Below are 27,789 nucleotides of genomic sequence, written 5' to 3' on the forward strand. Positions count from 1 at the left end.
AGTGAATTATCGGAGGCACAGTGTTTTTTTTATTTATTACGCTTCAACGACAGATGACTACGTAATTTTAAACGCAACTGTTTATTTCATTACAACACTCACAGATTCGAACTTTTGAAAAATGAATCGGTACTAATGGTAATTAGTTGGCTCACACTATACGTGAACCTAAGTGGATGTATCGAACCGGGACTCTTGCTAGTATTATGTTCCAAGGATTGTGGGAATTGTAGTTACCCAATTTTTGAACTATTGTACTGTATGAGTAAGTTGTGGGAGGCACAGTGTGTTTTTATTATTATGCTTCTCCGACAGATGACAATCATATTTTGAGCACAACTGTTTATTTCATTGGAACACACGCAGGTTCGAAATTTTGAAAATGAGGCTATAATAGTGGTACTTAGTAGGTTCACACTGTAGGTGAACCTAAGTAGATGTATCAAACCGGGACTATTACTAATATTATGTTCCAAGGATAGTGGGAATTGTAATTACCCAATTTTTGAAAAACCTTTTGATACACCAAGTTCATTGATATTTATTATCACTCCTCACTTGTCCCATAGGGATAGCCCTTAGGGGGGTGTTGTAGCAACTGTTTGGGTCGTAGTTTTCAATGGCAGTTATTTTCCTCATATCGGGACTGACACGACGCCATAGGATATACGGTGGTCGTATTCATATTCCCTTCATACAGGACAGATGTTGAAGCCAAAAAAAGGGGTGTATTCTAGTACTGCTATTTTAGAGGTGAATCAACACTAGTATGGCCATCCTGTTTAAGGTGCCCAAGTTGGATCTATAATTTTAGGGGGCATCTTAACACACAGACATAGGGCCTAGTCGTAATTGGACCCATTATCTTCATCTATTTAGTTGGTTCCAAGGTATGCAGTCATTTAGGCCCCTTTCATAAGTTTTTAAACGGTGAACCCAACGTTGTTCACGCTCCAGAAGTTTGCGTTGAAGGTTATTTACATGTTTGATTTTTTCTATAATGGTCCACCTGATCTCTGTGTCCTTGTGTTTTTTTTCATTGTAGTGTGCAGTCAGTTTCGTTGCTGTTATTGCACGTCTTATTGTACTCCTGTGTTCACTGATGCGCACTTTTACTTTTCGACTTGTCATTCCAATATACATTAGGTCGCATGGGCACTTGATCATATAGACCACTGCTTCAGAGTTACAATTAGTATGTGATCTCTGTTCCCATGGAGAGTGTAATCCTAATTCTATTGTTTTGGTATGTTCAGTAAATGGACATGCTACACATGAGCCACATGGGTAGTGTCCAGTCACCTGAGGCGTTCTCCAAAGAGTTAGTTGATTGGTAGTTTTTGGTGTGTATGTGTCAGTATGTACCAGTACATCTCTCAGACTTGTGTTCTTTTTGAATGAGAACATAGGTTTCTCAAAAGATATTGTATTAGAGGTCAAAATGGACCACTTTTTGTTTTTATCTTCTTTAGATCATTGGAAGATGTATTATATGTTGTAACACATATCAATTGGTCAGAGTGTTTTTTTACATGTGTCTCCAACAGGGCCTCTCTTGGTGTATTACGGGCACTCTTGTTTGCTCTATCTATGATCTTAATCGGGTACTTTTTTTTGTTTGAGTTTGTTAGTGAGGATAGCTGCTTCCTTTTTGTATGTGTCAAGATCCGAACAGTTTCTACGAACCCTTAAAAACTGACCTACAGGTTGATTTTCCCTAAGCGAGCGTGGATGTGCGCTATCAAACCTAAGTAGGCTGTTCTTATCTGTAGATTTAGTAAACAGAGAGTTCTTAAGAGTACCTTCACTAGCTGTGAAGATTACATCTAGAAAGGATATTCTTTCTTTGTTCATTGTCATTGTGAAGTGGAGGTGGGGATTCAAACTGTTGATATGAGGAAAATAACTGCCATTGAAAACTACGAACCAAACAGTTGCTACAACACCCCCCTAAGGGCTATCCCTATGGGACAAGTGAGGAGTGATAATAAATATCAATGAACTTGGTGTATCAAAAGGTTTTTCAAAAATTGGGTAATTACAATTCCCACTATCCTTGGAACATAATATTAGTAATAGTCCCGGTTCGATACATCTACTTAGGTTCACCTACAGTGTGAACCTACTAAGTACCACTATTATAGCCTCATTTTCAAAATTTCGAACCTGCGTGTGTTCCAATGAAATAAACAGTTGTGCTCAAAATATGATTGTCATCTGTCGGAGAAGCATAATAATAAAAACACACTGTGCCTCCCACAACTTACTCATACAGTACAATAGTTCAAAAATTGGGTAACTACAATTCCCACAATCCTTGGAACATAATACTAGCAAGAGTCCCGGTTCGATACATCCACTTAGGTTCACGTATAGTGTGAGCCAACTAATTACCATTAGTACCGATTCATTTTTCAAAAGTTCGAATCTGTGAGTGTTGTAATGAAATAAACAGTTGCGTTTAAAATTACGTAGTCATCTGTCGGAGAAGCGTAATAAATAAAAAAAACACTGTGCCTCCGATAATTCACTCTTAAAGTACAATAGATTGAATCTAACGCTTGAGTGTTACGCGTTATTTTGACCTTTGTCCTGTTCTTTAAGAGACTATGACAAATTGTCGGAAGATATACACTTATTTTCCGTTGTGTCTCACTAATATCATGAGAAACTATTACTCCCATGATTCCTTTTACGTCATATGCGCCATAACGTCATTCTGACCGCGCCGACTGCCGCCTACCAATCAGTGCCTCTGACAACATGAAGGTACAAAAACGCGGCTCCTTCGTATTACTATCGCAAAAGCCGGGAACCGAAGCCAAGTAGGTGTGCACACGGGGCAGGACTCTTGACGAAGTAAGTGACGGATAGGCATTTTGAGATCCATTGCCATCGTTTTCATTCCGTGTTCCTCCATTTGGGGAATACGTGGGTTAAGATACGCGTCTTTTGGTAAAAACCACTTACCCTGTTTACCCACATTTCCCTTAACCTCCTGGGGTCATAACTTTAGGGTTTGACTATAGAGCTACCCCTAGATGCTTTACGGTCCCCTGAGATACAGAAACCATTCAAGAATTGGGTAAGGGAATTTTCGTTGAATTTTAATGCACAAACCTTGATGAGGAGGGTTAATGATATATGAACATGACTAAGATTACCGTTATTCTCACAAACACGGTATGAGTGTGGAGCGAGTGTGAGGCATGGAGTGTGTTACTAGTGAATACTTACTGACAGGAAATTTTGTCAGTCTTTTGAGTGCAATTGCCACCCCACCAATCATCTATCACGTAATAGTTTTATGTGAAGATATGGACGTGAGTGGCACATGTTTGGAAGAAATTGATAACCACTATGTCATAGACACAATTTGGCACGTGTGGTTCTTTAATCACTTCCACAGCACGCAATGTGGGATACAGTATTACAGAAATACTATGACATTACCATACAAATGTATGTTGTTTTGTTTTTGTTCTGTTTTTCTTCGTTGTTTGTTCTTCTCTTCACAGATGGAGTTTAACACATTATTGATAAATAATCAATGACTTAAACAAGGAGCAGCTACTCTGCCCTTACACCACGTACAGGATAGGGAACTCCCATCTTTCCTGTCTCCTAGGGAGGCCCAACCTTGCCCTGAAGAAAGTCCAGGACCTTTACGGCCACTAGAGGACTGAAACATGTTGGCACTAGGGTCTTAGGACCATAAGACTCCCAATAAGACCCAATATTTGTTTTTTAGTTACCCAGATAGACCCAAGAATAAAGGGATACCGGGGATCTATCTGAGGTATTTTAACTTATTCAGCCCCCCAGGTCAAAAACTTCTAACAAGAGCTCCCAACACTGTGGTTGAGCCCACCCCGACTTTTAGGCGTTAGGGTGACCCGATGATGAAGCATGACACCCCTAGGGTGTGTGAGGGTAAATAAACAAAAAGGAAGACTTTCCTTGCTCACCTTTCGGTGAAGATATAAGTATTTACCTTATCTAAATCCTTCACATCTCTACCCACTGAAGTGCACCCATATCAACCATGGTTGATTTGTTAGAGTAATTTAAGTGATTAATTGACTATAAATAGGAGGAGTTACTCTAACTCTGTAACCTCTCTACCCTTCCAGGTATTGAGAAAAAAGTTTTTTTCATCTAACCTTTAATGTGTACACGTGCCCAGATCATGCCTGCCAGCTACTAGAGCCTCATGACTTTGACAAACACTCAGGAGGTTTTGCACCTCTGAGCTATCTCTCAGGTTCCTCAATTCTGCACTTTGGCGTTGAATTCTCCAAAATGGCTTTTTTTCCTCTCTGAAACATTCCTGGTTCTGTTGATCTGTCTTTGTCATTGTTGGACTTGGCCCTTTTGGCAGGTTCACCCCGAAACTTTTCGCGTTCTCCTAGCCTTTTTCTGTAACCTGGTGTTGGTGATTTTAGGCCTTAGAGCACTTTAGCACTGGGGTCCAGTGTAAAGTGCGTGCGCTCTCTGTGTATGTGTGGTGAGTCGGGCCTGCCTTTCCATAGGAATGCATGGGGGATGTTAGAATCCGGGGTCTCTGGTTGGCGCAGGTATGCACTTGCGACAAGCAGGGACCCTTTCCTCTAAGTCAGGGCATAGGATTACCTCTTTAAAAATAACTCCTGCTCACCCTCTAGGTAACGTGGCGCGAGCAGTCAGGCTAGATTTCCAGAGGGCATTAGGTTAAGCGTTCAAGATATCTCACACGATAATCACCACCCCACCACACAAAGACACAAGGCTGGATTTATATCAAAATAAAGTTCTTTATATAAAAGATTTCTGTAGGCAGGTTGTCAAAATACAGCTCTCTTGTATAAATGTTCCAGTTACTTTCAAATGCTTTCAGGCAGTCCACAGTTCTCAAAATGGCAAAATTGTACTTAAAATAGCTTCCTTAGGGTGTCTGTGCGCTTCGTAGCGCCTTGCGTATGCTTCGTACAAGGTTTTGGACGTCACTTGCCGTTTCTCACGCTTCTCGCGTGAGCACGCGTACTCGGGACGTGAACCGTACGGACCGTACCTTCGTTGGTACGCGTCGTACACGTCCGGTACGCGTCTTGCCAAAGCTCACGCTTCCCGCGTGAGCGCCGTCAATGTATCTAATGCTGGACGAACCGTACCTTCGTTGGGACGCCTCGAACAGCTGATTTCGACCCTACAAAAGCTCACACTTCACGCATTAGTCGCGTAGCGGGTCTACAGCGCTAGTACGGCCCGAGCAGCAGACGGGTCATACTTTAGCGCGCTCGCACACAGTCCCTTATTTTTTGCCCAAAGATGATCACAGCAGCTTCAGGGGTCCCTGCAGGAGCGTCCCACGTCGCGTTGTCGTCCCTCTTTGGCAGTGGGCGGCGGTGCCTCGTGGGGTGCTCCAGGACGGTCTCGGCCACACGATCACAGGCAGGAGAAGGAGGGGCAACTCGGGGGCAATCTTCAGCGCGTCGCGCTGGCAGCTTCGCTCAGGGGGTAAACAGGGCATCACAGGTCCTTACAATGCTCTCCACTTCCAGGGGTCGCAGAGGCTCGGCGCTTGGAGCCTGGTCAGGTTCTTCTTTACTTTGCGAGCTACGGCTCGGGGGGCAGTTGCTTGCTGTGCTCGGGCCAGGCAGGCCTTTACTGTGCTCACAGCAGCCCCGGTGGCAGAAGTCGCGGTGCTCAGAGAGAGGGGGACGCACAGGTTCTCTGGGGTCAGCGTTCAAGGATTGTCTCCAGCAGTTTCTCTTCTCCTTGGGGAAGGTAGCGCCCACTGTTCCTGGGGCGCAGGCCAGGGGGCAAGTTCACAAGCAAGCCCTTGGAGATTGTTTAAAAGCACAAGTTGAATCATAGTCTTTTCCTTTAGTCTTTTCCTCTCCTTCCAGCAGACAGGCACCCACTGCAGGCCAGTCTCTCAGGCAGAGAGACAGTATTCCTCCTTCAGCTTCTCCAGGTCCTTCTCCTTCAGGCAGAGGTTCGTCTTGGCGCAAACAGGATCTGATTTCTTAGGAGCAGGGCTCCTTCTTTTATAGCACAATTCTTTTGTTCTTTGTCGCCAGGGGGCCTGGGCCTGGCTCAGTCCAGTTCTGGAGCACTTTGTTGTGGTGACTCTTTCCTTTCAGCAGCAGGGCAGAGACATCAGCCGCTCCACAGGAGGCAGAGCCGGCATTGTGGTGACAGAGCACAGGTCTATTCAGAGTCAAAGGTGTACTCCTCCCACCCATCCTGGTGTAATTTCTCTACCCACCACCTGGCAGCCAGCCTGTCTCCTGGAATTCCCCAGCCCTGCTCCTTTCTGTTGCTAGGCAGAACACACACACACAGCAGAGGCGGACTGAAATGGCCAGGTCAGTAAATACTAACTTTCTAAAAGTAGTATTTACAAACACAGGATATTAAAATAAACTTTACTAAAAGAAGTATTTTATTATTCTGAGTTCAGACATACTAAACTTGACTTTCTACCATGCTCTGAGTCCACTGGGATTACAGCGTGTAGTAATTCCAGCAGCCCATTCTGGCCTATGGAGAGCAGGTAGCCTTCAATAGTGAAAAACGAAAATGGCTGTAATTCACTATTAAGACATGCCACACACATCAGGGCATGTCCTACCTTATGCCTACAATGCACCCTGCCCTTGGGCCTACCAGAGGGGTGACTAATATGTAGTTAAGGGAAGGTTTAGGGACTGGCAAGTTGGTGCACTTGCGCAGTCAGCGCGACAGTACCAGACTGCACGCAGGTTCTGCAGTGGCAGACCCTAGACACATTTTACTAGGCCGCTTCTGTGGGTGGCACAACCAGTGCTGCAAGCCAACCAGCAGCAATAGTGTGCGCAGATTTATGGTGACTGGATGAGAAGTGCCACTTCTAGAAGTTGGCATTTCTGTGTACTGTGTGTCTCCCATTGGAAAGAACATAGATTTAGGAATATAGATTAAATAAGCAGTGTAAATTGAAGAACAGCGTAACTCTTGAATACAAAACTAAATAGTGCTAAAGTGCTTTTTATGCATTATTTTTATTTATGTTTTTATAGATTTGTAGCAAAAATATGTGTATATCACCTTATTTACAAATACATGTTTTAAATTTCATTTTCAATTGTAAATCAATTATGGATAGTTTAACATGTTTTTCACAAATATTTAACAAAATTTACAAAAATTCCATTCTGTGTGACATAAATACAGAAATAATAAACATGGTACACCGATATCTAAGCAATGATGTGCAGAGGATGAAGTATAAATATGGCCTTAGGATGCTTCCACAATCCTACGCGCGTTTCGGCATGTGCCTTCATCAGGGGGCCATACATAGGTTGTCACTGGAATCTGAGTAAGAACATGTATAAAAAATATCAAGAGTATGCTGTACAATGATGTGACCTAATGCAGACCATAATTGACTATCGTGATTTCTATGGTCAGACAATTTACAACACTAGTCTATCACATCTCATTTGACATATTTGTGTTTGAAAATTGACTTTTCACCTTACTTAATCCCTTCACCAAGAAAGTGACTTTTTTGCATTCTCGGAAAATAGCTTAATTATGAAACGATTCTACGAACTACAATATTCACTGTAAGAAGGGAAAGGAAGAAAGAAAAAGGGGGGGGTGGGCCAAGAGAAACTGGAAAATCTAAAATGATTGAGCTGCTGGAAACCAAATTGTATGTGTATGGCGTGAATTTTGATAGCGGATAAGACGTGCTGACCTAGGTGTTAGTTAACTTCAAAGTGATTTGCTAGGGGAACTATGATGGAGAAGATCTTTACCTAATTACTCTATTGGGACTACAACTCTTTCGATAAAATGGAGACGACTACAGACGGATGTGCTAAAACGAACCTGCAGATCTGTATTGCAGCTGCATTTTGTTATATATAGCATGACTCACATTATATTAGGTGGATCCGCTTTGTGCTGGGTGTTACTTGTCCGTAATTGGGGTCCAATGGAATCTGATATTGTAAACAATAGAAAATAAGCTGTAAATTTATGTCAAGTTGTTCAGAAAATGGTGGCGAATAGCAACTAGGACTGGCTAATGTCAGAACGCTTACTTTAAAATGTGTTTACAGGTTCTCCCTGGTGTTCGTGACAAAGAAAAACAGGATATTATTGCTCTTGTATCGTAAGCGTATTCGGTTGACGGTGTAGACTATCGGCTAATTTGGGCTTAAGCTAGTTGTCTGAAAAAAGTAGAGAATAGAACAATTGCAGTGGAAACCAATCATGTTTCAACTGGATCAGTCCAATTATGAATGCGATGATTATCTTACTTACATCTATAGAGAAAATAGGCGTTCCACTTAATCATGTATTCTTATGACCTCCGATCTTTGACTTGTGTCCTATCAAGGAAGAACTAAAAGATGGAAGCAGAGTATGTGTGTTAATAATGTTCTCTATCAAGTTTACTCTGTGATGGTAAGACTCGTGATTGAACGAACGCGTACTTACTAAGCGTCCGAGGTGGTGACCTCCGATCTTTGACTCGTGTCCTACCAAGGAAAAACTAAAAGATGGAAACAGAGTATGTGTGTTAATAATGGTCTCTATCAAGTTTACTCTGTGATGGTAAGACTCGTGACTGAATGAACGCGTACTTACTAAGTGTCCGAGGTGGTGTGTTTTCTACAGTGACGACTTGATTATGCTGGATATATCCTTAACGGAGCCCCGCCGTTCCTATGGTTAACTGGCGTGCGGTTCCTTGAAAGTCTAAAAAAGGAGGGAACAAGTATGAAAATACCTATTGTGAAGGAAACTAGTTAATCGTAATATAACTAGTACACGAGTATGGGCGTACTTACTCTGTGTCTTAAAGGTAGTTCATTCCAGCATAACCTCTCGGGCCGGCAAGGCGTCCCCGCGACGGCGTCTTTTTTCCCTCGTGTTTACGATCGGTTGAGGTTCGGGATCATGGCTACTACTTTTTGTATGCTTAATGTGTGTTTTGATTGGGCAGTCGTTTGATTGAAAATAAAATTAAGAATAATAAAAAGAGGACTGGCAATAACATGGCTTGTTGAAGACTGTGGCAATGGCGGCCATCTTAGAGTGGAGCTCAAGACCCAAAACTATTGGGTGAAGTGATCAAACACATTGAAGGTGGAATCCATAGTATAGAGTATTACATACTATGGGTGTTGATTTATTTAATGGCTTGTTCCCAAGGTATTTCACTGTTCATACCTTTGAGATAAGTATTCAAATGGAAAATCCAAAACACTTCTCTTTTTTTGCGTATATTTGTACCTATATTTGTGGGATGATTTCTGATTTTTTCTAGAATGATCCACTTTATTTGATCAGGTGTATGATTGAATTCCACATAGTGACGCACCATAGGGGCTTGAATTTTCTTGGTCCGTATTGCTGACCTGTGTTCAGTTAGTCTAGTAGATAGCATGCGAGCTGTCTCTCCAACATAGCCTTGGTTGCAAGGGCATATTAACAGATATACGACGTTGGTGGTCTTGCAATTAGTAAAATTTGTCAATGTGATATTTCTGTTATTAAAGGTGAATTCTTTGGTTTCTATTGCTGAATCGCATGCTGTACAGGACATGCATTTAAAGTTGCCTGTCAATCTGGTGAGACCTGTACTGCACATTTGTGTTTGGACATCTATAGGTGTTGTTGTCAACCGCGATCTCACTACCAAATCTTTGAGGTTTTTATTTTTTCTGTATGCGTACAGAGGTTTTGGTAAAATTTGACCTCTTGACTTAGTAGCATTTAGGATATGCCAATTCGAATTGATGACATGGTGTACTTTGGCATTCATCGTGGAATGTCTAGATATAAATACTAATCTAGAATTGGGAACTTTTTGGCGTGATGTTAACAGGTGTTGCCGGTCATAGAATCTTGCTCTCTTGTAGGAGTCTCGTATTAGGCGTTTGGGGTAGCCTCTTGTTAGAAATTTTTGTTTCATTTCATCCGCTCTTATGTCGAAATCTCTCAAATTTTGTAAATTTTGTTAAATATTTGTGAAAAACATGTTAAACTATCCTTAATTGATTTACAATTGAAAATGAAATTTAAAACATGTATTTGTAAATAAGGTGATATACATATATTTTTGCTACAAATCTATAAAAACATAAATAAAAATAATGCATAAAAAGCACTTTAGCACTATTTAGTTTTGTATTCAAGAGTTACGCTGTTCTTCAATTTACACTGCTTATTTAATCTATATTCCTAAATCTATGTTCTTTCCAATTGAATTTAGCCTTACCCTGATTTAGGAATAATAATTAGGGGTAACCCTCTGGTTCTGACACACACATTTACTCCACAGCCTGCCTGTGCGAGGGTCTTGTCACAAGAATTCCTTGTCTCTTCTCGAGACAGCTCGCATGCTATCTACTAGACTAACTGAACACAGGTCAGCAATACGGACCAAGAAAATTCAAGCCTCTATGGTGCGTCACTATGTGGAATTCAATCATACACCTGATCAAATAAAGTGGATCATTCTAGAAAAAATTAGAAATCATCCCACAAATATAGGTACAAATATACGCAAAAAAAGAGAAGTGTTTTGGATTTTCCATTTGAATACTTATCTCAAAGGTATGAACAGTGAAATACCTTGGGAACAAGCCATTAAATAAATCAACACCCATAGTATGTAATACTCTATACTATGGATTCCACCTTCAATGTGTTTGATCACTTCACCCAATAGTTTTGGGTCTTGAGCTCCACTCTAAGATGGCCGCCATTGCCACAGTCTTCAACAAGCCATGTTATTGCCAGTCCTCTTTTTATTATTCTTAATTTTATTTTCAATCAAACGACTGCCCAATCAAAACACACATTAAGCATACAAAAAGTAGTAGCCATGATCCCTAACCTCAACCGATCGTAAACACGAGGGAAAAAAGACGCCGTCGCGGGGACGCCTTGCCGGCCCGAGAGGTTATGCTGGAATGAACTACCTTTAAGACACAGAGTAAGTACGCCCATACTCGTGTACTAGTTATATTACGATTAACTAGTTTCCTTCACAATAGGTATTTTCATACTTGTTCCCTCCTTTTTTAGACTTTCAAGGAACCGCACGCCAGTTAACCATAGGAACGGCGGGGCTCCGTTAAGGATATATCCAGCATAATCAAGTCGTCACTGTAGAAAACACACCACCTCGGACACTTAGTAAGTACGCGTTCATTCAGTCACGAGTCTTACCATCACAGAGTAAACTTGATAGAGACCATTATTAACACACATACTCTGCTTCCATCTTTTAGTTCTTCCTTGATAGGACACAAGTCAAAGATCGGAGGTCATAAGAATACATGATTAAGTGGAACGCCTATTTTCTCTATAGATGTAAGTAAGATAATCATCGCATTCATAATTGGACTGATCCAGTTGAAACATGATTGGTTTCCACTGCAATTGTTCTATTCTCTACTTTTTTCAGACAACTAGCTTAAGCCCAAATTAGCCGATAGTCTACACCGTCAACCGAATACGCTTACGATACAAGAGCAATCAATCCTGTTTTTCTTTGTCACGAACACCAGGGAGAACCTGTAAACACATTTTAAAGTAAGCGTTCTGACATTAGCCAGTCCTAGTTGCTATTCGCCACCATTTTCTGAACAACTTGACATAAATTTACAGCTTATTTTCTATTGTTTACAATATCAGATTCCATTGGACCCCAATTACGGACAAGTAACACCCAGCACAAAGCGGATCCACCTAATATAATGTGAGTCATGCTATATATAACAAAATGCAGCTGCAATACAGATCTGCAGGTTCGTTTTAGCACATCCGTCTGTAGTCGTCTCCATTTTATCGAAAGAGTTGTAGTCCCAATAGAGTAATTAGGTAAAGATCTTCTCCATCATAGTTCCCCTAGCAAATCACTTTGAAGTTAACTAACACCTAGGTCAGCACGTCTTATCCGCTATCAAAATTCACGCCATACACATACAATTTGGTTTCCAGCAGCTCAATCATTTTAGATTTTCCAGTTTCTCTTGGCCCCCCCCCCCTTTTTCTTTCTTCCTTTCCCTTCTTACAGTGAATATTGTAGTTCGTAGAATCGTTTCATAATTAAGCTATTTTCCGAGAATGCAAAAAAGTCACTTTCTTGGTGAAGGGATTAAGTAAGGTGAAAAGTCAATTTTCAAACACAAATATGTCAAATGAGATGTGATAGACTAGTGTTGTAAATTGTCTGACCATAGAAATCACGATAGTCAATTATGGTCTGTATTAGGTCACATCATTGTACAGCATACTCTTGATATTATTTTTTATACATGTTCTTACTCAGATTCCAGTGACAACCTATGTATGGCCCCCTGATGAAGGCACATGCCGAAACGCGCGTAGGATTGTGGAAGCATCCTAAGGCCATATTTATACTTCATCCTCTGCACATCATTGCTTAGATATCGGTGTACCATGTTTATTATTTCTGTATTTATGTCACACAGAATGGAATTTTTGTAAATTTTGTTAAATATTTGTGAAAAACATGTTAAACTATCCATAATTGATTTACAATTGAAAATGAAATTTAAAACATGTATTTGTAAATAAGGTGATATACATATATTTTTGCTACAAATCTATAAAAACATAAATAAAAATAATGCATAAAAAGCACTTTAGCACTATTTAGTTTTGTATTCAAGAGTTACGCTGTTCTTCAATTTACACTGCTTATTTAATCTATATTCCTAAATCTATGTTCTTTCCAATTGAATTTAGCCTTACCCTGATTTAGGAATAATAATTAGGGGTAACCCTCTGGTTCTGACACACATACTGTGTGTCTCCCTGCATGATATGAATTGCATATCTGGCTTGTGATTGACAGGAGCTGAGAGGGCTGGGGAATTCCAGGAGCCAGGATGAGTCTGCCCGGTGGTGAATGGAAAGATCTGCATGTAGATGGGAGGGAGGAGTTGCGCCTGGGACCTGAATAGGGCTGTGCCTTCCCTCCACAATGCTGGCTCCACCTCCTGTGGTGCGTCTGATGTCCATGGCCTGTCCTGTGAAAAGGAGAGGAGCTGAGCAAAACAAAGTGCTCCAAAAATCCCCTGTACCAGTTCTGACTGGTATCCCCCCAGCCCTGTGCTGTTACACAAAGGATTTAATAGTATAAATATAGGGGCTGTGACCCCATGTAAAGGTTCAGTGTTCCTGTTCTGTTCCTGACGGAGGGAGCTTGCTGCTGCTGGGGCCCAGGAGGGACCGCCATGGGGGCTGCCTCCCTGCTGGAGGGCCCTGTGTGCTGGCCCCTGGGCCCAGCTATGCCCCTTCCTCTCTAAGGACTTACTCTCTTTACTCCTGGACTTTTGCCTCATCTAGCGCCTGGGAGCGCTTTAGTTCCCTTTTGCTGAACCTCTGCCAGGAGTGTGGGCTGCGCAGCGCTGTGCTGCCGCCCCTTTTTCAAGGGAATCCCAGTGTGAGGGATTCCCCCAGTGATGCTGTTGGAGCGGGTGCCCACCCCGCGTTCTTGTTAATGGTGGCCGTGTTATGGCCGCACGCTGTAATTAATGGAAAGCGGGTGCCCACCCCGCTGTATATGCCGCAAATTGATTTTATCTAAAAGCGGGTGCCCACCCCACACTTTACAGAGTGAAGGATCACCGCCGCTGGCCTGGGCCAGAAGTCAGGCAGCATCATGCCTGTCGTGGAATTGCTGAGAAGAAGAGTGCGGCCGGTAGCTGTGCTGCGTGCTGGGGGAGGACGGGAGCCTACCCCGCCTCTCCAAGTACTGGTGACGAGTCCCGGGTCCCAGGAGGGGGCCCGGGTGAAGAGAGGAATGCCGCTACCCCGGTATACTCCAGGCGGGACTCCCGGAGTGAAGAGGGAGTCCCGCGGGCCGCCGCAGAACAACCGGGAGAGGAGCAGAGTCCCCACCCAAAGTCCCGGTGAGTGCTCAATTGGCGAGCGGCCCCATCTGGCAGCAGGCCGCTCCACCGTTGAAGGAGCAGTTCAGTTCCTTTGTGGGGCATGTTTTGTTTTAGGAGCCAGCGCGCTCCAACTTGGGGCAAGTTATTTGCAAGCCCCGTAGGGGCCAGAGGGCACCGAGGTGCCGTGCCCGTATTCTTTGTTTCCTGCTGCCCCGATGGCTAGAGGGCAGCTGTCACGTGGGGCATAATTTGTTTCAGGGGCCAGTGGTTGCTCCAACAGGGCCATGTTTTACTTTTCAGAGCCTATGTGGCTCCAACGATTGCCCCCGGAATCTCAGAGCCAGATGGCTCCAACAAAGAGGACATAGCTGTTTACAGAGACCCGTGAGGCTCCAAGGCTTTGTATTTGCTTCAGAGCCCCATGTGGCTCCAACGAAGGGGGCACATTTGTTTTAAGGGCCATTGAGAGCCCAGCCTCATTTTGCTATTCCCAGCTGCCCAGCAAGTAGTGGGCAGCTGCAACGTTTAGGTCTTTCTTTTCTTCAGGGGCATGTTGGTAGTTCGGAGTGAGATGCACTCCTTTGCCCCATCCTTCCACAGCTGTGCAGCACTTAGTGCCAACTGCAACGTTTAGGTTTGCGCAATTGCGCACCCCTGACTCCTGCTGCTAGGCAGCGCGCCCTGACATTCTGGACACAGGGCATTTGAGCCCCTTTGGGATGGCCAGTTGGCCAGGGGGATTGTTAGGTTTATAGGGCGCCAGGCCCTACAGTGATTTTGGGTGCTAGGAAATGTGATTCATGTAGAATGATTTACGCATCCTGTGTTCTACCTCTAAATGTGTTTTATGATTCTGAGGTTGTTTTGCATATCATGGTTTATGCTAGTGAGATTATGTTCCACTGTGTGAGTTATGCCCCTAATGTAGTTCTACTTAGGAGGTTATTGTCTAATGCATTTAGACTTGAGGGAATTGCATAATGTGTTTATGCTGGTGAGGTTGGCGCAGAATGTAATTTGCGCCTGATGTGATGCTGTGCATAATGTAGTTTGTTACAGGCCGATGCTAAGTACAGTGATTACCAGTAGTTACTGGTTGTGTTCTATGTTTATGATAAGTTCTACATTTACTAAGTTCACTTTGTGATGGTACTGACAGTGGTCCAGTTGGCCCTGTCAGGAGTAAATAATTCCCTTGTAGATATGACCTAGTGCCATATGGCACCATGTATATTATGTGTTTACTATTCTAATGTGTTTTGAGAATACAAAGGCTATTTTTGATATAACCTTGTGTGGAGTTCCTTTTGTAGTGTGCCTGGGATGTTGTTGCTGTGTGCCTGCGCAAATGCTTTACACATGGCCACCGGGATAAGCCTGACTGCTCGTGCCAAGCTACCGAGGGGGTGAGCAGGGGTTATCTTTGGCGTGTAACTCCCTTGCCCTGACTAGAGTGGTGGTCTCTGCCTGGATTTGGCGCACGCCTTAGCCAACCAGAGATCCCATTTCTAACAGTCATCCTACTTGTCTTGGTTCGCAACCCATTGGAGTTTGTTGGTTATAAGATTTGGCTTACATTTTTAAGTGTAGTGAGGAGGCAAATCAATTTGACATGTTAAGCAACCAAAATATTAAAGCAAGCCATAAAACCCAGGTTAGTCACACTCAGAGCTTTTGGTGCCAAAACCAACGGATTCAGCAGGAGTTCAATAACTACATATCTAACTTTGTGGGGGCCCTCTCCGGCCACCGCCTTGGAACTTGCCCTACTGGAGGATTTTTGACTTTCATAAAAAATAGGTTTGAAGGTTAAAAAAATTAAACCAGGGCAATCCACTTGGTGTGTTCAACCTCTGCTCTATTGCAGAGGACCTGAAATTGCACCTCCACAGAGAACAGTGACTTTTGATTGGTGCTTTAGTTTTTCTTGGTGCTATTTGACTTAAACATTTAAAAATATACCTCTTTTTCCCCCGAACTAATTTTATATGCTCATGTTTTTACTCCATTTTTCCTCCATTTCTTAATCAGTTGGAGATATTGTGTTCTTTTCTTTAAAATGGTTGGTACTGCTTGAACTTACTGCATACTTGTCTTGCAATTGCCTACTACTTGTGCCATAATTTCCAGGGGTTGAGCAGAGATTCCCCCAGAACTGTGTTTTGACTTAATCAAAGGGTTTGATTTGGTATGGGTACCACCCTCCCAAATTAATAGCCCCATTTCTGACAATGATAATGCATACTTGGAGGCGCAGGGCACAGCGCAGAGGCAAGATGGCGTCATTGTGATTGGAGCGCGAACCGGCACAGGCTGACCTGAGAGCTCCACTCTCCTGTGTGTTGATGGCGGCATGGTTTGAAAACCGAACGAGCTCATGAACCCTCATGAATCTTCGTGAACCCCCAGTGAGCCTTTTGCGTCAAACTGACTAAATACTTAACAAGGATTAGCTGTTATGCATCCAGTCAGACAGCGGGCATTTACAGTGATTTCAGCGATTACAGCGATTACAGGGAGACACAGCGTTGAGCGTTGGAACCTGTTCAAGCCTACGATAATCGCAATGTGAACCCAAGAGATGTGCTATCTATGGTTATCTAATATTTAATACTGAACATCGAACACCGGCGAGATCAGTGAGATCAGCGAAGGCACCGGAATGCAATCTCCTTCGAGTTACCGATAAAGATAGAGCTGTGTCTGTGGGGGAAAAAAAACCCCGGAGTCTAACCTGGCGGTTGTGACCTGTTTCGCAGCTCGTTCGTCAGATCTGTCCGTGGCAGGGACGGCTCTGGCGGTCATGTCAGCTTCTGCTACGTTCGGTCTTCGGTAATCCTACGGTGACCTGCGCTGCAACGCTAATCCCGCAGTGAGCGCTTCAAGTGATTGGTGGCTGATGCTGGTCGATGCGGTGTTTCGTCTTTCACTTTTCCTGCCTCCTAGGGCACACACTGTTTGTCGGGACAGTGCTGCTCGGCAAGAGGAGGTGGCAGAAATTCAGACAACCAGGTAATTTCTTTGAAGGTGAGAGTGAGGATAAAGGAGAGCAAGAGCAAGAGTGAGGAGCAACGCTTAGGACGGTAATTACTAACTCAAATACAAACCCACCTAGAAACATGGAGCAGGACCAGGAGCAGAGGGCTGACCCAGAGCAGAAAAATGACACCAATATTGATAATGATTTATTGGGGTGTCAAGGTGCCCCGGGTGACCAGCCTACTCAGCTTACTTAGGAGATTCACAGCGGTCATACCCGCCCAGAAACAAGAGGGCTGAAAGTCAAGATGGGGAGAGAAAAGGAGAAAGATAAGGAGAAGGAGAAAGAAAAGGATAAAGAAAGGGAAAAGGAGAAGGCCAAAATCAAAGTCACAACAAAATCGAAAGGCAAGGATAAAGATAAGGAAAAAGATAAGGACAAGGATATGGTCGGTGATGATGAAGAATGTAGAGATATAATTGATTTGATGGAGAAAAAATCGAAGCGGCTCCAAACAATAAAAAACCTAAAGATTGCTGCAAGAAGCAGCGGACAACCAGACACTACCCAACCTCGAATATCAAACATCTTTAACACTGTGGCCAAAATATCTTCCGGCCCTGTAGAGGGATGCAGCCAACCCGGACCTGATTTGAAATCTAGTAACACAACGCTAGGGGTACAGGGAGTTAACCCCCTAACTAGCGTGTGTACTGAGAGTCTGCCAGGTGTGGGAGAAGCGTTGAATACTGCACAAACGGAATCAAACGAAGCATACGAACCAAATGAACTGTATAAGACCACACCTGTACAAACAGGTGCGCAAGGAATAGAAATACCAACAACAGCGGTCATCACAACGTTAAAAAAACCGAGTATCGGCATAAGTCTCCGCTCTGACCGTTCCAACAGTAAAGCCACTCAAGGCTTGGAAGACACCAGCTATCTTCAATGCCCTGCTCGGGACCAAGATCAGAACAAAGCCCACTCTGTGCTACAAGAACCCGATCCTGACTCAAGTTCAGGTTCTGAAATTTATGAAACCGGTGCCTCAACCTCAAGTGAGCAACAGAAATTGGAACAGTCAAGTTCCGAATCTATTATGTCAGACCCTGAATTATCAGAGCTCGATGCAAAGAAACAGAAAACCTCCTTAAGAGGTAGCTCTACAAAGAAGAAACAGGAAAGAAAAAAGGAAAGGCAAAAGAGACAAAATAGACTAATGTTTGAAGACACCACGGATCAAGGGAGTAACAACGAACAAACAAACTATAAACCCAGGAATATTTTACCACAAGAATCTGATGTAAACCTAAGTCCCATGGGGAAGGCTTTGAGGAAACCGAATATATCTAAAAACCTGCAAATTGAGATAGGTGACGATAATCAAGATCAATCAGAACTCTCCCTGTGCGATATCCTCAAATCAATTAAGAACTTTCATGAAGATGTCAAACATGATAATAAGAAACCACGTAGCTATCCAGAAGCTTCAAGGAGCAATACAAAAGGTGGGACAAACCTGTCTAGAGATTTCGGACAGAATGGCCTCTGTGGAAATACGCACGGAAAATTTGGAGAAAGATGTCTGTGATCTACAAACACTTGGGAAAGAACAGGATGGCATAATCAAAGACTTAATGGTGAAGGTTGAAGATCAAGAAAATAGAGCCAGACGAAACAACCTACGTTTTCTTGGGGTTCCTGAGAACGCTGAGGGAAATGATCCAAGGGGTTTTATAATCACACTACTGAAAGAATCATTTCCACATCTACAAAAGTGGGACTTTAACAAGGAAATACATCGGGCCCATCGCTTTCCCTTGATACTCCCTAAGCGAACCAAGACATCAACACAATATCCCCGGGCGTTCCTTGTTAACTTTGGCAATTTTGTGCTACGTGAAACTATTTTTGATCTCGCACGACCGACAAAAAAAAGAGAATTTAAAGACTTTGCGTTCTTTTGCAGACCAGATTGGGCCCATGCTACTGTCGAAAGAAGGTGGAGGATGAGACAACTATTCACCCCGTTTGAACGCATTGGCGCCACTGTTTACTTACAGAATCCTGCACGGTTAAAGATGATCTTTAACGGCAATACAAGAAGCTTTACTAGTGAGATTCAAGCTGAAGCGTATTTAAGAGAAATCACAATCTCAGACAAAAACAAACCCAAAAAATAACCGTAATTCTCTAAAAATAACCTAATCTGAATTTAGTTAGATATAACAGGAATGTTAAAACAAGCAAGTCATAAATGGCAAAGAGGGAGGGGAGCACAAAAAAAAAAAAAACACACAGGGATGTTAAGAAAATGGGAAATAAAGATATATGTCAGGTCAGCCGCCGCTTGCTGCCCTCTGACTGCAATGATGCCCACAACCTGGTTCAACCTGAATCAGGTAGCCTCTCTTAGGGGAATTGGGGGGTGGGGATGGGTGGCGGGGAAGGGGGCACTAGATTTTCTTTCTATATTTACACATTCAGTCTCAATTTGTTTTAAGGGGCTTGGGGGGGGAAGTGAGATGGGGAGGGCTTACAGGCGTAACGATCAGGCTAGGAAAATTGGTATTCCTAAAGCTTCAAAATGAGTAAAATTAAAATTTTAACTATTAACATATGTGGCCTAAACGATCCAAATAAAAGACAGAGAACAGCTGTTGGTCTTAACTCAATTGGGGCAGACATTGTCTGCCTCCAGGAAACTCATGTTGAAAGGTCCCAAATTGTAGTCTTAAAAACTCTCGGATATAAGGTGATTACGGCAACAACTCAGAGCAATAAAACACGGGGAGTTGCAATTTTAGCTCGTAGCCGGGGTCTTCAATTCGGTAAATCAGCTGCAGATAAATCTGGTCAATGGGCAATCACCGAATGCCATTATGGTGTGGGGAAGAAATTAACTATCTGCTCGGTCTACGGGTGTGTTGACGATGACCCAGGTCTTTTAGAATTTTTATCCAACGAACTGGTTCATTGGCCACTACCATTGATAGTATGTGGTGATTTTAACTTAAATCTTCCTTCAAACTGGGCACTGGGGCACAATAAACTTAAGTATCAAGGTCGAAAACCGAAAGTTTTCAGAGCCCTTGAAGAATTATGCAACACACATGGGTTATCCGACTGTTGGCAATTGAAGTGCCCAAACAATCCAGGATACACTTTTTTTTCAAACCCACATCTTAAGTTCGCAAGGCTGGACTATATATTTGCATCACACAATATAGCCACACATAGCTCCATAGATCGACTACCCAAGGTATTGTCCGACCATAACCCTCTAACCATATGTCTTGATACTGGTAAAATAGAATCTAAACACAATAGGTGGACGTTCGAAAGGGCTCTTCTGCTGAATGAAGAATATTGTAAGGTTCTAGAGAACTGGATCCCCGAATTTTTAGAAAATAACCTTGGCAGTGCACCGCTGGAAATTGTCTGGGATTCCCCTAAGGGGGGAATCAGAGGAGAAACCCTGAGATTCTCAATTAAAAACAATCAAGAGGAAAAATTTTAATTAAAAAACCTACAAAATGAATTAGCTAAAAAAGAGGAAGAGGTCATAATGGCAATCCGGGGAAATATCAATATTGAAGAGGCAATTAGAGACGTTGCCATTACAAAAAATCTAATTGTAGATGTGTTCTCAAATAAAGCAATCAGTAAAGCCACCCAAAATAAAGAAAAAATCTATGAGCTCGGGGAAAGTATTGGCCATCATCTTGCAATTCGAGCTAGACAGGAACATACGGATAGTACAATTAAAGAAATTAAAGACCCCATTAAAGGCCTCACCCAAGATCCCAAAGAAATTGGAGATTGTTTTAAAAGATATTATTCGGAACTTTATACAGAGACTTATAAAAACCAATCTCAAATTGATGACTATTTGGAGACGGTTATATGGACTCAGCTTTCCCAAACAGACAGATAGCTTGGCAGAGGCGCCGCAATGGATCGAAATATTACTATCAATTAACAGTCTTCCCTCGGGTAAAGCAAGTGGGCTTGATGGAATTCCCTCTGAATTTTATGCCAGATTCAGTAAACAGCTAAAAGAGATACTTATAATGTTGATGACCCAGGTCTTTAATGGTGGACAACCACCAGGATCTTGGGCACAAGCAAAAATAATTGTATTTCCTAAGAAAAACAAAGATCCAACCGAGTTAGGGGCTTATCGTCCAATCACCCTAATCAATAACGATTCCAAAATCTATTCCAAAATACTTGCCAGTCGGATCGCCCCACTCATACACAAAATTATATTGGTCAGGCAACAAGGATATGTTCCCGGCAGATCTACCATCGATCACATACAGAGAGTCATCACACTCTGACGTGACCGAGGTGGCAGGAGACCCTATGGCACTGATATTACTAGATGCCGAAAAAGCGTGCGATAGGGTCTCCTGGCAATACCTATGGACAGCCAGGTCAAAGAGTGGAATTGGGGAAAATTTCATCAAAGCAACCCGTATGATGAATCTTAACCCAGAAGCAGCAGTTGTGATAAATGGGGATATATCCGAAAACTTTAAAGTGACGAGAGGAACGAGGCAGGGTTGTCCCTGCTCCCCATTGCTTTTTGCTATCTTCATAGATCCTTTCATTCGGAGGTTAGAATCAAATCTAGCAATTATACCAGTGAGGACCCCTAATGGAGACACCAAAACATTAGCCTACAATGATATTGCCAACCATAACCAACCCTAGTGATGCTATAAGACTAATTGAAACAGAGGCTAATCATTTTGGTGAAGTTTCAGGCTATAAACTAAACCAACATAAAACTCAAATTGTCATTAATAATCAAATTAGCTGAGCTGATAAAAGGATTGTTGAAAATGCGACCTACCTAGGGGTAAATATCACTTCTAATCTTAACAATCTAGTCAGGTTAAATATGAATCCACTTTTGAAACAAACGGACTTATCACTGAAGAGATTACATAATTTACATTTAACAATTTTTGGCAGGAGCAATTTAATAAAAATGGTATTTTTTCCTAAATTCTTATATTTTTTTTTAGAAGCATTGGTTTAATTTTTGATCAACATATCTTTACAGAACTGGATCGTATCCTCTCTCGTTTTATCTGGGGGTACAGTAGATCGCGTAGAGCCATGAAGTTTATTAATTTACCCAAAGATAGAGGTGGACTTGCCCTACCCAATTCTAAAGCATACTGGTGGGCTAGTACACTTAATGATAGTAGAATGCTTCTAATTCCAAATCCCGCTTTAAATCCTGCAGGAAGGGTTCCAACCCCACAAGAACTTATTCTCGGGGCAGCAACGGGAGATCATCTCTGGCGCTTGACCTATGACTGTCATTTTAAAAAGGTCCGGTTTAAAACCCTTAAAGGAATCTATTGCGTCTGGGGTAATGTACGCAAAATACTGGGGATTGGTAGATTTTCATACTACACGACTATCCACTGCAATCAAAATCTCCCCGCAATTTTTTCAGATTCATGTATGAAACGCTGGGTTATGTCAGGAATCACAAAACTTGGTGTATTTTTCAATCAAACTGGGTTTAATACATTTGAATCACTAAAGAATAAATTTGCACTAGAACATCGTGACTTTTACAAGTATTTGCAAGTAAGAGACTTTATGTTGAAAAAAGGGGGTGGTAATATAGCTTTTCAGAAAATACAGATAATAGATATGATTATAAAGGATAATACAATTAAAATTGGTGAAATCTACAATAATTTAATTACTAATCTACCTGATGACCTCGACAAACACATTCAGATATGGCAGGATAAATTAGAAATTTCCGAAAACTGCATTCAAATTGCATTCAACCTCTTGCAACCAATCTTAATATCAACCAAATTACAAGCACAATTTTACAAGACCTTTTTTCAGTTATACTACACTCCTAAAAATATAGCAAAATGGAGCAATGGCAAGGGGACAAGATGTTCAAGATGCGCACTTCCCGAAGTGGATTTAATACATATGTTTGCTACTTGCAAGGAACTTTATACCATTAGACGGGATATTTCTATATTTCTTTCTAAAATCCTCAAAACCGATATTGTAATAACAGCAGAAATAGTTTTGTGGGTAGAAGGGGATTCTCGATCAACTCAAATAAGGGGATTAATATTTGTTGCAATGGCAATATTTAGAATTTGTTTAGTGTCGGCCTGGTTAGATCTACATCCACCTTCATTTCAACAATGGCGAGCACGCTTACTTGCAACTTATAGTTTTGAAATAGCCATATACAGATGTAAGGGCTTTAATAAGAAAAAGAAAGGCCTAGCTATCTGGGATCCACTCAGAGTATGGATAGAAGATATCGACTAACCCAAAAAAAAAAAAAAGTTGTAATTGCTAATATGTCTAAATTAAAAGCGGCTATATCTTATTTTTTTCTGTTAAATGTGTATATATATACAAATAAACTGTAATGCCTGTAAGCTGGTGGCTGGTGGGGGTGGGGGGGCCGGGTAATGCAAAATAAGCCAAAAACTCAAAGATTTGTTTTAAAAAAAAAAAAAAGATAATGCATACTTGTATGTAAATTTCTAGGTGCACTCATTATTACATTTAATGCATAATAATCTTTTTTATTGTGTAGCAATGAGTCAGTCTAGTTATTTGACGTAACAAAAACTGGATTCATTTGAAATAGTTGAGGGTTGTGATTTAGACCAGTGTATGCATTAATTTCAGAAACGATGTGGGGGAATGCGGAAAATGTACAGTCTTGTATAGTTAACATTGTACACATGAAAGTTTTTTAAATTAGTTCAGAACAGCACTCCTCTCTTCATAAAACAATTTGAATATTTACAGAAGTTATATTCTTATTTTATAGTTTGGGTCTCTCCATTAACCCTCCCACTTATCTAATTTTTAGATTTATGTGATAGCTGCTTATTTGATTGCGTTAGCTACTCCTTTGTGCAGCTGCTACTATGTCAAGAGAGATGCCAACCCTGGATCGTTTCTGTGTGATATAAACTACCAAATATATACTAAAATAACAAAACGCATCCCATACTGTGGACTGCAACAAGACCCCATAGTCTGCTTCCACTTGCACATTCCTCAATCCAGGAAGTACATCTATCAGTCCTTCAAATGGCACGTGCCCAAATTGGTTAAGATCTCCAGCTACAAACACTGGCCATGAGAAAACAACCAAAACCCAGCTTCAAAAATGACTGCATTCACTCTGCTGATCATCCTGCTCAAACAAGACTGCTTTCTGTGACTGGATCTTAGGCTAGAATTCATACCGTTTAGGACTGGAAGGGGTATCCTGTAGAAGCAATAAAACCTATTCGTTTGTGAAGGTGGTAGTGAGGGGGAAACTAGCGAGTGCAGTCCAGAATGTGTGGTCTTCTCGTGAACGTCGGTAGTTTGATCATGCAGGCTGATCGCTTTAAATCTTTTTGTGTTTTGCAGCCTCTTAGGCACGTTTGTTGACCACTTGAAGTTCGATGTCACCTTCACCTTTAATCGTCTGCCTCTCAGAGTGCAGCATAGAGCAGTGGAGCTCGCGGTACAGAAGCACCTGAAAGATGTCCTCTTTCCCTCCGTGTCCTACGGGAAGTGCATCTTACCTCCTGGAACAAAACTGCGGTAAGGTCCGAATGGGAGAGGGCCGGCAGCTGTATGTTCGAGTTGTGGGGCTACAGCAAAACGAAATGGCGCTGAGTGCCCTTTCAAGTGCGTTATATGTGGGCTACATGTTTTACCTGGAGAGTGGTGCACTGAAAAACAAATGTTTGCGTTCTTCCATGGTATGGGGTCCAGTAGTTACATTTACTCTAAAGCAGTTGGTGGCAATGTAAGCATGCTTTCTCAGCTGCAAATGGGCTGCAAATGATTGAAGAAAGCCTCGCAATCACATCGTCTCCAGTTTATAAACTAGCAGGGTATAGTTTCATGAGCACTACTTTCTTGTAAGAAAGAGGTCACCAGTCTGTTAACAGTGGGGAAGCACCCCTTATCACCTCTGCATCGTGTGCTTTTGGATGGGAGATGTTGGAAACTTCTTGAAACCATTGGCATCATTCAGTTCACCCTCTTTTCTTCTCTGATGTGTCAGAGGCCTGAGAGGGGAGGGCCTGTGGTAGTGTTTTCATTTTTATAATTGAGATTTCCACAATGAAATCCTCAGCAGCTTGCCTTTTTTTCTTGCGTTTGATTGCGTTTTAAGGCTAACCGCAAGAGTCATTGGGACGTTTTCACTGTCAGATCTATGAATTTGTTTCGTTCTTTCACAATTTATTCAGTTTGTTGCTTCTTAACAAGATTTGAGGGAATCCCTTACCGACCATTTAAAGTAGTCGACAGAAGGAGTGTAGCAGTGTGAGGTAAGTGTGACCCTATCTGTTGTGGATGCAGCTTCAATAGGCTGGAATACAAAATCCACTTTCTTAGCGAGGATGTAAAAAGCATCATCACTAACTTAAATGCGACCTCACTAGCCATACTGGAGGTAAAAACGTATGCATTAGTGGCATTCACACACCTAAGAAGGTTACCCCCACACACTCTTACGATACCACACAACCGGCCATACCACTGGCTAAACAGGTATTTGTAATACAATAGGTCTCGCATTTACACAAGTTTAAGCTATTGGCATTGTAAATGACAATGCATTTTATTTATGTTGTAAAAACCAAAACATAAATAAAAGGCATTGCCATTTACAATGCCAATAGCTCAATCACGTGCGCGTAAATGCGAGACCTATTGGTAGGCATCACGGACAACAGGAGGGAGGGCTGGGGGGGGGGGAAGAAGGCACGGACAATGGGAGGGAGGGCGGGGGATAAAGATGACACGGACAACACGGGAGGGAAGGGTTGTAAAGCAGGCACCAAAGCTCGTTGTTTCTGCAGTAAGAGAAATTGGATAAAGAAAATAGTGTAACAACCGAAGTAAAGGGGCCAGTCGCCATGGGAGGTGACAAATGAAGAGGAGGCGGTACTAAGGAGGGACTACCTATCCCATTTATGAATCAGAAGCCAACATTTCGGACAGACAATGACACAAGCCAATGGCAAATAGGGGCGGAGAGTGGGCGGGGCTTCTACTCCTTACTCCACTAGAGCATGCGCACTGGCTCAGGCTCAACCTAAAAACCACACGTCCAACTAAATCTCTAAGGCGGACACTATATAGACCCATTACAATCCTAGCAAGATGCAGCTCAGACACTCACTTCACCAACCTACGAGATACCGATCATTTCAATCAGCAATGCACAAATATCATGCTGCTAGGTGTAGACGCCCAACCCCAATAACTTGATCTTGAAACTTCTTATCAAGGACCACAAGAACAAGCCCTAGAAGTCAGAGCCTACAATAAAGTGTATGTTATTCAATTGCAGGTCAGTGGATAAATCTGGCACAGGCATTGCCAAATCGATCTGGTTTCATGAGATTGACATGATATTTCAAACCCAGACTTTGGCAAATCAGTCGTCCAATCCCTTGATGGATATCTTTGCACCTCCTAATTTTACCATCAAACAACTCGATCATACGCAACGACTGGTTGGTTGGATTGCAGTTATGTACTGAAACTCTCTGCACATTAAGCCATTCATGGTGGATAATTCATCTTCTTGCAAATACATGAGCGTTGAAATACACACAGAAGGCAGTTCAACTTCTCTACCAGCCGGCAGGGGACAACCTATTGTTCCTCGAACAACTAATGGAAACAACTGTGGTACACTCCCTACTACACTCAAACTCCATCTTTCTAAGAGGCTTCAGTCTCCACTGGAACAATGAGGAAGACATACAGGTCACTACTCTGAAAAACATACTTAGCAATCATAAACTGGTACAAGTGTGCACAGGTGTGACGCACACCAAAGTGACTGTGCTTGATCTAATCATAATGAAGAGGTGCCATTACCACAGACTCCATCATCCCAACTGACTGGTCACTTAATCACCAAATCATATTCTATGTTGACACCCACACCAAAATGTCAATAGATCAAACAAAAGCACTGTATGAGAGACACTAGAAACATGAGCTGAAATGACCTGACTTCCCTATCCTAGAGAAACCTTCCACCACTAAACAAACTAAGGAGCATACATGAGCTTACTGAGCACTACAAACCAATGTCCGATATATTAGAGGTGGTAGCTCTGGTTTGCCACAAAAGACACCAAACAAATTCTTCCATCCTTGGTTCAACAAAGAAGCAAGCAGTGGCAAAGTCAATAGGCCTTCCCTGTGTGAGAGCTATTGACATTGCCAACGTCATATAGCCATATTGTACAGCAGTGTGGCTGTTGTTCAGAATGGCTAAAGGTTAGTGACATGGTATAGAGGAGGGTGTAGTAGTGTGGAGTGGTGTGGAGTAGAATAGATTGGTGTGGAGTTGGGCGCAGCAGCCTTAACCCCGCATATGCCTTAACCCCGCATATGCCTTAACCCCGTATATGCCTTAATCACGCATATGCCTTAACCCCATACATGCGTGGTTAAGGTAGTGTGCGGTCTAGATGCGTGGCTGGCTGGGCACAGGAAGAGGAAGGATTGGGAGAGGAGGCCGTCTGGTAAGTGGCGCTGGGTTTTGGGGGGTGGGGGTAGTTTCTGGGGGTGGGGTCTTTTTTAGGGCTCGGTGAGGTGGGGTCAGGGTGGTTTATAGGGCAGCGTTCCGGGCTTTAGGGCTCAGAGAAGGGGGTGGTTTGGGTAATTTTCTGGGGTGGGGTCAATATATAGGGCTCATGGTGGAGGAGCTGGGTTCGGGGTAGTTTTTAGGATGTGGGAGTCAGCTTTTGGGGCTTGGGGCAGGGGGGAGGACAGTTTTCAGGGGTGGGGGCAGTTTAAGGGTTCAGCAGGGGGGCAGAGTCGGAAGTTATTAAGAAGGGG

General features: G+C 42.5%; 1 protein-coding gene across 8 annotated transcripts in view; it reads left to right on the forward strand.

Annotated features, from left to right (window-relative positions):
* LOC146869330 (RNA helicase MOV-10-like) overlaps positions 1-27,789 on the forward strand; it is a 614,726-nt gene that overhangs the window by 312,621 nt on the left and 274,316 nt on the right. For 7 of the 8 annotated variants that reach the window (XM_085650280.1, XM_085650264.1, XM_085650271.1 and 4 more), the window contains one exon: positions 24,340-24,516. The exons of the other annotated variant lie outside the window; for it this stretch is intronic. In XM_085650280.1, coding sequence (XP_085506406.1) covers positions 24,340-24,516 — 177 coding nt within the window. The remainder of the gene's footprint in view (positions 1-24,339; positions 24,517-27,789) is intronic. 8 annotated transcript variants of the gene reach the window in all.

This window comes from Triturus cristatus, chromosome 1_1, assembly GCF_964204655.1.
Source record: "Triturus cristatus chromosome 1_1, aTriCri1.1, whole genome shotgun sequence".
Lineage (NCBI taxonomy): Eukaryota > Metazoa > Chordata > Amphibia > Caudata > Salamandridae > Triturus > Triturus cristatus.